At 38.1% G+C, this 13,225-nt stretch overlaps 2 protein-coding genes across 2 annotated transcripts; one reads left to right on the top strand and one right to left on the bottom strand.

Annotated features, from left to right (window-relative positions):
• Positions 1–1,835: 1,835 nt before the first annotated feature.
• LOC140756527 (uncharacterized) lies at positions 1,836–3,584 on the bottom strand. The gene is made up of 2 exons (XM_073092052.1): positions 3,295–3,584; positions 1,836–3,144 (listed from the first exon to the last, which is right to left on the bottom strand). The coding sequence occupies exons 1-2, from the start codon at positions 3,425–3,427 to the stop codon at positions 1,853–1,855; spliced, it is 1,425 nt and encodes a 474-aa protein (XP_072948153.1). The 5' UTR covers positions 3,428–3,584; the 3' UTR covers positions 1,836–1,852.
• Positions 3,585–3,918: 334 nt separating this feature from the next.
• Positions 3,919–12,349, top strand: beg (malonyl-CoA-acyl carrier protein transacylase beg). The gene is made up of 4 exons (XM_073092062.1): positions 3,919–4,664; positions 8,081–8,327; positions 11,137–11,313; positions 11,829–12,349. Exons 1-4 carry the CDS (start codon positions 4,249–4,251, stop codon positions 12,222–12,224), a joined length of 1,236 nt encoding a protein of 411 aa, XP_072948163.1. The 5' UTR covers positions 3,919–4,248; the 3' UTR covers positions 12,225–12,349.
• Positions 12,350–13,225: the final 876 nt, after the last annotated feature.

Below are 13,225 nucleotides of genomic sequence, written 5' to 3'. Positions count from 1 at the left end.
ATAATCCTTAAGGATTAGTATAGCAATGTATGGAAAAATATGTATTTTCTTCAAAATTTTCCTTTTCCTTTGATTTGTCACATAACATTATTTCCCAGAATTTGATCCTTATAAGCGACACTATCAGATAGTGGAATAATATAGAGGGTGTATTTTTTTTTAAAATGAACTCGTTCGATTCCCGGCTAGGGAAAAATATATTTAAAAAAACTAATGATGCAGTTTTAGTTTTTATCAAAATCGGCCTCGTAACTCCTTTCAAAATTTTTCGCTAATCCTTATAGTTTCGGATTTGGCCCTGAAGGCCCGTTTTAAAAATTCACCCTGTATATTAACTATGAAATTAGGAAAAACTTTAATATTTACTGATTCTCAGAGTGCTTTGCAGACTGTCACGAAATTCCCATTTAAATACAAAGCTCAGTTGTCAATAATTTTGGATATTAGAAATAAACTCCATACATGTCTATTGAATGAATTTGATGTAGTTTTTATATGGTTACCAAGTCACTCCGGGATTGCAGGAAATGAAAAGTCCCATCAATTGGCAAATGATGCAGTGGAGTGTGGTGACGTTTTTCCTTTTAAAAATTACGCCCAAGACCTAACATCACTTGCTAAAGATTATTTATACGACTCATGGAGTGAACACTGGACATCGAGTTCCCAAAAAAAAGGGAAATATTATCATCAATTACAGCCAACAATCCCTGTCAAGCCTTGGTTTTATAAACTAAAGCTTGATAAATCAGCTACTTCTATTCTTATACGTATGCGCCTGGGGCACGTCTGTACTAAAGAACATCTTTTGAAATTGGGCATTGTTGATACTTCCGAATGTGTTTGTAAAAGTGGAACTCACAATCTAAACCATATATTTTTTTCCTGTCCTTTACACGATTCCTCCGCCCTTTACCAAAATCTATCTTGTTTTACGAATGTATCATTTCCACTATGTATACCATATTTATTGTCTACCCTTGATCCTGATATATATAAAATCTTGGCGTTATTTATTATGAAAAATGATATTAAAATTTAATATTTATATACCTACCTTTAATTATTATATCTTTATCTGTATGTAAATTTATATTCAACCTACTGTACTGATCCTTCCTTTTCCAAATTTCATCCTTTTTTTTTATTTTTTCTAATCCTCGTTTCCCCGCTTTTATGTGTCATTGGCTGAGCGTCCATACGCCAAAGCCACAAAAGAAAAAAAAAAAAAAAAAAAAAATATCCTTTTAAGCAACACTTTTTTTAAGCTTTTGATCCTTATAAGCAACACTATCAGACAGTGGAATAATATAGAGGTGGATTTTTTCCAAAATGCACTCGTTCGATTCTCGGCTAGGGAAAAAGATATTTTAAGAAAGTAATGATGTAGTTTTAGTTTTTATCAAAATCAGCCTCGTAACTCCTTTCAGCATTTTCTGCCAATCCTTAAAGTTTCGGATTTGGCCCTGAAGGCCCGTTTGAAAAATTCACCTGTATATGTGGGATCGTAGAAATGAGAGATTGATGGTGATAATTAATTTTTATTTTATTTCTCAGAGCTCGTGTCAAATCCAACGTATAGTGCCACCAACTTATCTGTTCAGTTGACAGGGTCGCTAGTGCAGCGTCCAATGTTACCATATAATTATATTTGCCTACTGAAGAGGGAGCTCAACAACTTTGAGACCTATGATTTTTACTAGATAAAATATGTAAAAAATATTTAAAAAGATAAATAACCTTCGTAAACATCCTAAAAAAAAGAATTAGGTTAATAATGTCAAATTTTAATTCTTAAATGATATTCTAGGACAGGAAAAATAAAAAGTCCAGAATTATTAACTATAATTATTTATATTTTATAAAAATAATTATGGTCATGATCTCTAACTTCGAGGGGCTCCACACCAGACATCCCTGAGCGAAATAATGACGATGCGCCTGAGGTGCCTGTGCCAAGTGATTTACATAATTCGTCATCAGAGTCACTTGAATCGCTTTCGCTATCACTATGCAACTTAATAATGAATGGTTCTTCTAAATATCCATCATTGTTCCTGTATTTTTCTTCAATTCTTTTTACGTGGTGACAATGGTTTTTCCACTCTTCTTTTGTTATTTTATCGAATGCATTCTGAATTAACTGGGGCATTTCAGCACTAGATTTACCAACATTTCGCTCAGCGACATTTCTCTTCATTGAACTCCAAACCATCTCGATTGGGTTCAAATCACAGTGGTATGGCGGTAACCTGAGAACAGAATGGCCATGACTTTTTAATAGATTATCTATTTCATATTCAGGAGCTGGTTTATTACGCTTTATTAATTCTTGCAGTTGAGGTTTCGTCATTTGCTCAGAAAATTCTATATTTCTCTCCCTCAGCCACAATTGCATGACAGCCTTAGTGTGGTTTGAATTGGGACATTTATTAACACAAATGCTGTGATAGGGGGCATTGTCCATCACTATAAGAGTATGCTTATGCAGGTTCGGCAGCAATTTCTTAATAGTCCATCTTTTAAAATTATCATTATTCATTTCATCATGGTAGTCACCGCTCTTAGTGTTTGATTTAAACACAAGAAGAGCATTCTCTACAAAACCTTCTTCGCCTCCTGCATGAACTATAATCCACCTATTCCCTTTTGATACTGGCTCCAAATCACCTTCAACATCTGGGCCTTGCCAACATTTGTCAGTTGAGTGAGATGAGTGTATATAGGTCTCATCTAAATAAACGACGGGTTTTTTTTCTCCAGACTCATTCTCACGAATTTTTTGTAAGTATGCAGCCCTCCACGCAGTTATGTCATTACGCTCACATAGCACTTTTCTATTTGTTTTAGTTTTTTTAAAACGAAATCCTATTTTATGCAGCAGTTTTCTAAGTGTTTCACGTTTTGCAGAGAAATCAATTTCTTCTCTAAGTATGTTTAATAATTTTGGTATAGTCGGAATTTCTTTCCTAAATGAATAAAATTCATGAATTTTTCTCCGTATGACGCCAATGTCAAAATCATCAATGTCCAATTTTCCTGTTTTTCTTTCTCTATTCTTACCGGGAGTAGATAGTTTGACATTACTTTCTTCAGCTTTTTTCTTTTCATTCATGAGCTTGTAAACAAATCGTTCGCTTACTCCTGTAGCAAAAATATAAATACATGAAGTATAAAAAAACATTTACTACCAAAAATACTCAGTGACACTTTAACTAAGTAAAATAAAATAACTGAAATATTTACGCGGGACTTTCTATTAATTAACTATCAACACTTCATAGCAACACTAACCTGTCGCAGCTGCGACGCGTTCTGTCACTTTCTCAAACGGTATTTTCGGAGCTAGCAGGCGTTTTTCTTCCCTCATGAAATCTAAAACCTTTAAAATAATGACCCGTGCATCACTTTTGAGAGGCTTAGGCATTTTTAATCACTTATTACAATTATATTCGAATCGAAAAACAAAGAGCACTCACACTTCAAAGAATTGACAGCGGAATGACATTTCAAAATGGCGGTCGGCTTTGTTTTAGTTCCAGATTTGTCTACTGAACAGAAAAGTTGGTGGCACTATACATCGTTTTGATCTCACTCCAACTGACTCCTTCTTTAGTGTAACTACTTTTACAAAATCAAACTTCGTCAGAGTTCGTATATAAAATAAAAAATAAAATTAAAATATGATTATGTAGGTATTATCCCAATATATATATATCTCTCTATTTAATTGATAAGCTACATAAGATTTAGATTTACTCAATTAAATTGAAAAATTGCTCATGAAGGTGAGAACAAATTACTGTTTCCGAAAACTGCCACACGAATACATACAGATAAGGTCATAAAGTATTATTATATACATGAAAAGGTTGTCAGAGCTTATCAGGAGTAACATGACAGGAGTAACAAGGAAATTATCCATTATCCAGGAAATAAAAAAAACAATCGAGATGTCTGAGGTTAAAAGTTAATTATTTTTTAAAGCAGCTTTATATATTGACTTTTTTACTTCGAAAGGGTTGGCAACAATTTACTGATGGCAGGCCCTGCAGGAGTATAGGTGTTCTGTGGGCCCTGCAGTAAATGTCATAAATGTCACGATTTCTATTTTAATGTCAAACATTTCTATAGCTATACTACCATAATATAGTGTTTCGTGTTGTCGGTTTTTCTTCAAATAAAAATTATTTTATGAGTTGTCGACTTAGAAATTACAACTAGGTTTTTATGTAAAGACAAAACGATATGTACTCACTTTGCCCCAATGGACCGATGCAATCAATAATATGTCGGGCATGCATGTGCCGGAGACCGCGCATACGTGCGAGCGTGCGTTGGGTGCGTGCCGGAGGGCCGCATGCTGGCGCGGGCTCGTCCGACACGACCGAGCGGCCCGAATCGCCGCTCAAGCGTCTGGTGCAGGACGCGAGCGCCTTCGGCGAGGCGGCGCCCGCGGAGCGCGAGTTGCAATGGGCCACCCAGCCGTACGCGGCGCAGGCGGCAAACGCCGAGCCCGCCGATCGCGACGCGCGCGTGCGCCCCGAGGAGAGTAGTGTTCTGCTGTTTCCGGGACAAGGCTCTCACTTCGTAGGCATGGGCCGCCGCCTGCAAGATATTCCTGCCGCGAGAGATCTTTACGAACTGGCTTCCAACATCGTTGGGTATATGTGCTTTAAATTTATTTTGCATCACCTAGCTGTCGCAAATATTCCATCCTTCCCTTAGTTGCCCCGCACAAAATGTACAGGATGAGAAATGTAATGCTACTTGTGTATGTGGCACTGCCACTATGATTTTAAAATATTCCTCACAAAGTAATGAGAGATATTGAAGGTCACCACTAGTTTGAATGGAAATCTTTTAACCGAATGAGTTTGGACATGTTACATATTAGCCTATTGCTATTAACCTGACTTTTTCATTGATAGTGAATATTTTAGTAGTTACATGTGTTAAATAAATAAATATAAAATGTGTTAGGTGCATAGTTTTAAAGAGCTGGTAAATTCATAAATGTTGTTCTTGTAGAAATTTCATTGTACAATGAAGTCGGTTAAAAATAAATTATATTTTGTGAATTGTTTATAATATCAACCTTATTGCACATGAAACTACAGAATCAAATACCATAGATCCAATACCCTATGTAATGTATCAAAAATAAACATAAATGAAATGCATATAAAATACTTAATCCAATTTAGTTATTACATAGAATGCTATGTAATAACTAAAAGCTATGTAATAACTAATGAATTCATTATAGTTCAATGGAACTATAATGAATTTACATAATTTTACTAACTTTTTCCTTACAGCATCATGTTTTAAAACTTACATTATCCCCTTAATAAGCTTAGAAGCAGCATGTCCAAATTAGTTAATTATTATTATAAATGAAAATTTTGGTTATATTGGTTTATTTACACCATGCACCTAGGTAAGATTTTACTTCCTCCGTGTCTAGGCATCTTTACTTTTAGTTGATATACATATTATGTTGTATTCTGATTTACTAACACATCTATCATTAAATGAACAATAGATGGTGAAGTACTTTAAATAAGCAGGGTTGTTGCCAAGATGCTTCTGAGTGCACATTGCATCATACATACACAACCACTGGCTAATATCCATATTTAATATTCTGAATCTATAATTCAATATTATGTTCTATAACATATTATCTGTTTAAGTTTCACACCATATATATATAGCATGTGCCACAAAACAATATACAGGGTGGACACCCTGTATATTGTACGGGACCGTAAGTACCACAACAAACTTTGGGAGAACATAGGTTAGGGTCTGACCTCTCAAAGAAAAAAAAACTAATCTGATGATGAAGCCAGGAGATGGATGGTAGATCACCTATTAGTTTTTACCCTTAGTCGCTGAAGAGTTGAAGTATCACCCCTGGCTCCATTGTCAGATCAGTTCCAAGATACTAAATTATGGCATTGTGATTCAAATTACATACACATACGAGGGTACGTTTTTAAGTTCGCGGAATGAGGGACAAGCAGGATCGCTGGGCGCCAGGTCTGGACTATGGGGTGGATGATTTAAAATATCAAAGCTCACCTTATGCAGGGCAGCCAGTGCAATACAGCTCTTGTGTACGGGCGCATTGTCATGCTACAGCAGGACACCTCTCGATAATTTTCCGTTTTTTTCTTTGATGGCTTCTTTTAACCGCTCTAGGATTGTTGCGTAATATTCTCCGGTTATAGAGACACCTTTATCTTTGTAATCTATTAACAAAATTCCTTCTGCATCCCAAAAGACTGTCGCCATGAGTTTGCCGGCCGATTGTGACACCTTAAACTTTTTAGGAGGTGCTGTACCCTTTTTATGCCACTGCATGGAGTCTTGTTTAGACTCGGTTCATAATGGTGAACCCAAGTTTTATCTCCAGTAACAATTCGATTCAGTTCATTATCCTTATCTTCTCCACAGAGGTTCAAAACGCACGGGAACATTCAACGCGCTGTTGTTTTTGAGGCGGCGTAAGCATTCTCGGCACCCACCGCGCGCTGACCTTAGTCATGCCAAGATGGTCATGCAGAATTTTAAAAATGGTTGTATCCGATACTCCAACCATTTCTGCAAGCTGTTTCTTCTTTAGCCGAGCATCTTCCAGTACTAATTTTTCGACTTCCGCTATCGTTTCCGGAGTGGTCACCTCAACAGACCGTCCTGGTCGTGGGTCGTCTTCAAGTGAATCCCTGCCTTGCTTAAAAAGGTTGTTCCACTTGTAAACCATCATTTTTCCAGGGCAAGAGTCCCCGTAAACCGATGACATCTCTTTTATTATGATTTGCACAGACTTTCCTTGCTTGGTAAGGAATTTTATAACGGCGCGATGTTCGATTTTCTCCATACTTCCAATTTTCTTCCGGATTGAGTTGTTTAATTGTCGATAGTTTTAGAACTAATGATGCAATTGTGATAAAACTTTATATTTATACTATTTATGAGTCACTTAACACGTACCACCCTTAACAAGCCCGCTATCCCCCCTCCAACCCCGCTATTCCGCGGACTTAAAAACGCACCCTTGCATACGAGGGTCATAAGAAATCTCATAAGGTTCCACTTCAACACGACAGTTTAGCAGTTGTAGCAGTACTTTTATTGGGTAAAAATTGACTTGAAAAATTGTATTACTTTGTTTGCTACTTAATTACTTAGTTGTTTTTTTTACAACTGAAGAAGGATATTTTTAAGTGTCTAACTGGTCAATGATGTAATTTAGTACTGTTTGATACATTTGTAGCAAGCATAATTTAAATATAAACTCGATCATTACGTTTAAGTTGGTTTCAGTCCCTTTCATGCAAAAACAGCCTTAACTTTTTTTCTTCAACTTTAAATAGTAAGTGTGGTACCTTTTTGAAATCTATTAACTAGACATCTTTTTTGGGCAATCTGCACTTGTAGTTCAGTACATTTTTTTTTCCACCGCGAATAGTCAAAGTTGAGGAAAAATTTGTGAAAAATTTAAAATCTAAAAATGGCCTTATTTTTTTCATGGTCCGTTGTACATCTTTTAACGAATTCAATATATTATATTATTCTATCTGATAGTATTTAACAAAAAAAATAAACACTACATCATCAAATTTGTACACTCAGTTAACGAAAGAAGATGAAGAGGGCTGAATTTTTCAAAAAATATAAAACAAGCGATAGTGCAAAAACGGTGACACTTTTACTCAGATATTTTTTTTTCTCTGAGAGGTCAGACCGTAACTTACGGTCTCCCCAAGTTTGTGGTGGAACTTACGGGACACCCTGTATATATATTTATATTATTATCATTAACTTCATTACCTATACTATAATATATATTTTCTTCGGTCGTTAGCAATATGCCCATTGAGGGGTCGGAGAGCAAAAAAATGCTTTTAAGACGGACACCTCTCCGTATAGTTGCCTCAATTAGAAGACGTTCGATGTATAAACCTTATGTTAATTGCAAAAAACAGGCCTAATTATTATCACATGTATCGTTTCAACGGAAGCACGCGTCGAAACGGCAATAGTGATATCGAGGAGTGTGCGCGCGCAGGTGGGACGTGTCGCGCGTGTGCCGCGAGGGCCCCGCGGCGGAGCTGGCGGCGCGCGGCCAGACCGCCGTGCTGGTGACGGCGCTGGCGGCGCTGGAGCGCGCGCGCGAGCTGCGCCCCGCCGCGCTGCAGCGCGTGCGCGCCGCCGCCGGCTTCTCGCTGGGCGAGATCGCCGCGCTCGTGTTCGCCGCCGCGCTGCCCTTCGACCAGGCGCTGCGCCTGGTCGAGCTGCGCACCGCCGCCATGCAGGTCGGTCCTTCCCGGCCTCGAAGGTCGCACCCCTCTCGAAATACAAAAATATCCCTCGACGATCGGCGCGCATGTTTCGTCTCGTGTTTACACACGACAACGTAATAATTAGAGATGCACCGAATAGTGGTTTCACCGAATAACCGAATACCGAATATTATTCGGTTTAACTTTTACCGAACCGGATATTCGGCCGAATTATTCGGTTTACCAATTCATTGTTTTGCCGCGTAAACAGGTTCTAATATTTCTTTTATAGTGCCCATTGTCAATTTGCCAGTTACCTGTGTTCATTAAAACTAAAATGTTGTTTTAAGTTTTAAAAAGAAATACTGATTTGAGGTTTAAAATAAATGTTGACTAAACTAACTATTAGCCCGGTCAAGTTAGACATAAAAATAGTGGTCAAATAGCTAAAATTCCGGGAAAGCCAATTTTTTGTAGAGACCTTGGGTTTACCATTACAAATAAAGTGTCAAAAGTCCCCATCGATCCGAAGTGTGCGTTGGCAGTTATTCGAGGTCAAATGTCAAAATTTTCGGATCTTTGCATTTTTCCCGAAAACGGTAAGTTTTATCGAAAAAGTACCTAGGTCCAAGTTGTAGCTCTTAAAATTCTCTATAAAATAGTCCTTATATTTTTTTTTCTCTATAACCTATCATTATTCAGATATTGCGCTTGTAAGAATTACGTTTTACACGATACGTACATATTTCCACACCACCTGTGAAATAGGATACTCAGCGCGTTTTTTAAACGTGGTTTCCCTGGGAGGACTATTCCACGAACCTTTATGATGTTATTTCCATCAACAATACTTATTTAATACATAGTATGAAGAATATTGATATTGGTTATTGAGTTCAACAGTCGTTCTAATTTTTTTGTTACTTTAATATATTTTTTTATAATATTGGGGTAGCAGACAAGCATGCAGTCCATTATGGTAAGTGGCTACTGCCGCCCATGGATATGTATAATTAACCCCAGATATTGTAATTGTTTCTTCACCTCAAGCAACAATCAAATTACGAAGGGAATTCGGCTTCTTCTTGCTAATTGCGGAGCTCCAATTATTGCGTAGATACATAGATATATCTATGCGTAGATAAGTACAGACATTTAACATTTGTGAAATAAAACAAAAAGCAAGTATAATTATCTTTTCCTTCTCCAACATCGGCATCTGCTATTCAACACTTGTATCAGGTCAGACATGGCAAGGCAATCAACTGAACCCTGAAGACTGGGGTTCAAAATTAATGAATAATACTTTGGAATCGATTCAAACTTTGCTGACCCCCACTCGAGAAAAACTTCTTAACACTGTTTTTTGCAATTGCAAAAAACATCGTAGTGCCAAATGTGGCAGTAGAGAAGTAGGGTTACAGTATTTTCAGCGTGTACCAATTGCCAAGGTTTGCTCAAATGTTTAATTAAATACAAGAGAGGTATATGATCTGAAAAAAGAGACAACTGATTCGTCTCCATTTAAACAATTTCTAAACATTCAGCAAGAGGAAGAAAAAGATGAAGAAAGAAAAAGAAATAAAAGAAAACGTGATTGTTGAAGTTGAATATGAAGAGTATAAATCAGATTAAAGTAACAAAAAAAGAACGACAGTTGAACTTAATAACCAATATCAATAATCTTCATACGATTAAATAAATATTGTCCCTGAAAGTAGCGTCTTAAAGGTTCTTGGGATAATTTCCCAGGGAAACCATGTTAAAAAACCCCGCTAAGTACGCTATTTCACAGGTGGGGTGGATATCATGTAAAACGTAATTCTTACAAGCGCAATATCTGAATAGTTATTGGTTTTAGAGAAAAAAATTATAAGCACCATTTTATAGAGAATTTTAAGAGCTACAACTTTGGGCTGAGGTATTTTTCGATAAAACTTACCGTTTTTGAGAAAATCCAAAAAGCCCAAAATTTTGACGTTTAACCCCGAATAATTGCCGACGCACACGTCGGAACGATGGGGACTTTTGACACTTTATTTGTAATGGTAAACCCAAGGTCTCTACGAAAATTCAGCTTTCCCGGAATTTTTGCGATTTCAATTGTCTAACTTGACCGGACTATATAGAATCTATACAAATAATTAAAATTAAAGTGTCTGTTTGTAAGATCAAAATAACAACATTTTACTAATAGCTTATAACATAAAAGGAAAATATAAAATAAAAGGATATACGGTACTTATAACGAAAAAAATGATTTTGGAAAAAGAATAAGGGATAAGCGCAAAAAAAGTTAAATCCCATGAAAACTTCAGAGTATTTACACTTTAAACGCGGGTGAAACCGCGGGGCACAGCTAGTAAGTAATAAATATGTTCATTTGAGGTTTCAAAATAAATGTTGATTTGAAGTTTAATTGCTTTATGTTATTAAATTTACCATAGGATTTCTTTGACTTATAATATAACATAAATCTTACATAAGAAGTTTTGTGTTTTAGTTATGTACCGTGTTGTGTATACACGAAAATAGACATACCTACTCGAACCGAATATATTCGGCACCAGAACCGAATAATTCGGCCGAATACAAATAGCAAAAAAGATGTCGAATACGCCGAATACCGAATACCAAACGAATATTCGGCGCATCTATAGTAATAATATTTCCGATATAACTAATCAAACGGAGCTCAGCTTCCTACAAAAATTGTACCTTCCCCGTTCGTTTCCTTCGACTTCGTCACCCGTCGGTGCACGTCACGCTTCGAATCCTGCTGGCTTTTTTAGCAATCAGTTCGATAAATGGCACGAAAATGTGGTTAACCGGGGGGTCGCAGGCGGCAGCGGCGGAGCGCGCGGGCGGCATGCTGACGCTGTGGCTGGCGCCGGACGCGCGGCTCGGCGCGCTGCTGGCGGCCGCGCGCGACGCCGCCGCCGCGCACGTGGCGCAGCCCGTGTGCCAGGTCGCCAACTACCTGTTCCCCGGCTGCAAGGTCATCGCCGGCGACGAGGAGGTAAATTACTTTGTATCGACTACTCGTCCTACAACAGCTATTGTCCGAATTTACGTTTTAGTGAATGGGGTGAGTCGATTAGCTAGAAATATTTCTTGTATTGTTGTCAATTTTAAACTTTGTTAAGATATGTTTACACAAGCAATAAAAATCTGTTGAGTAATACTGGTCGATTGTGACACGATAATATATAAAGCAATTTACAGCAATGGCAATAAGTATAAACTTAACAAAATATTCCATAACACTGTTGAGCAATGAGGAGCAACTATAGAAAGTAGGTAGGTAATAATTCATACATGATCGACTTAATAGAACAACTATCACTTGCTATGGACGAAATTTCACTTGCAGTGGTTGCTTGCAGCACTTATTATTATCAGAGTTCGGTCGGTTCGATCGTACTGCCCAGTTTTCTATCCGATAAGAGCGGAAAGAATCAAATAAAGACATAACTCGTGTAGGAGATACGTAATCGTCATCAGTGTCGTATTCCCCCGAGCCGTCGTCCGCAGGCGCTGCGGTTCGTGGAGGCGGAGGGCGCGGCGTTCGGCGTGCGGCGCGCGGCGCGCGTGCACGTGGCCGGCGCCTTCCACACGCCGCTGATGGCGCGCGCCGAGGCGGCCGTGCGCGCGGCGCTGGGCAGCGTGCGGGCCGCGGCGCCGCGCGTGCGCGTGGTGTCGTGCGTGGACGCGCGCGCGTACCGCGACGCGCGCGACGTGGCGGCGCGCGTGGCGCGGCTCACCACGGCGCCGGTGCGCTGGGAGCAGACGCTGCACGCGCTGTTCGCGCGCCCGCGCGACGCCTCGCAGCCGCTGACGCTGGCGCTGGGCCCGGGCGCGACGCTGCGCTCCACGCTGCGCATGGTCAACGCGCGAGCGTGGGACGCTTCCGTGCAGATCGACGTGTAGGACCTCCCCCCTTCACTTTAGATTCCAATTATGTAAAAGTAGTTTTAAGATGCTTAGGTAATATAAGAGATACCTTGTACATGTTTTATTAAAGTAAAAAATAATTATAAAGAAGTAACGATAAATCAGTTGTGTTTTTTTAACGTCGTGTTCCCGATTTCATTTAATTGGTCGTTGAGTACTGTAAAAATTACAATCCACCTATAACAATAAATATAAATCTTTTTTAAAATCGAATTAATAGTAAAAATTTTATCTTACTCCAATTAAAAAGTTTACATATTACACTAATTTGATTGGTATTTTTAGGCTTATGCAACCAAAAGATACAGACGGAACCCTATTACTAAGCCTCCGCTGTTACAGGGCTCTATCTCTTGAACCTTAAAAGATAGATTTGAAATTTTTACTGGGTACATATAACGGTTGCCGCTATAACAAAAAATACTTCTTTTTTTAAATACTTAAATTTTATTCTTTAATAAAAATGAAAATAAATGGGGGTCGTCATCCAAGAAACCACTATTTTTCGGTGTTTTTCGCAGCATAAGCAGACAGATCAAATTTTCGCAATGCATTTACTTCTATGGCTGATATGATAACAAATATAAAAAATGAATGAAAATTTGGTGCCAAGAAACTCTCAGTGTGAAGTTTTATTTATTTACATGCCAACAGCAACACACACAATACACTATATAGTACTTAGAAGTACCCTATAGTAGTATTAATAATATAAGGTTCGTATGAGTGCCAATTATAGGCATGAACAAGTTCAACTTGCATTTGGCCAATTTTATTACAATTAATTGTTTCCATTGTTTATTCCACAGTGATGAGTTACCGTGGCTGCCTATATTAAGATGTCCACAAAATTATGTTAAACGAAATGTTTAAAATAATGTATTGCGGGAACTTCACTGCCAACGTGATATGAAAAAATATTTGATAAATTCACATTATATTGATTTAAGTTTCTCAGGATCTATTAAATGCGTTGC

The sequence above is a fragment of the Epargyreus clarus genome, unplaced genomic scaffold (genome assembly GCF_041222505.1).
Source record: "Epargyreus clarus isolate Ecla_fem2 unplaced genomic scaffold, WU_Ecla_fem_2.2 ptg000003l, whole genome shotgun sequence".
NCBI classification, from domain to species: Eukaryota; Metazoa; Arthropoda; class Insecta; order Lepidoptera; family Hesperiidae; genus Epargyreus; species Epargyreus clarus.
This window is presented reverse-complemented; position numbering and strand designations above follow the sequence as displayed.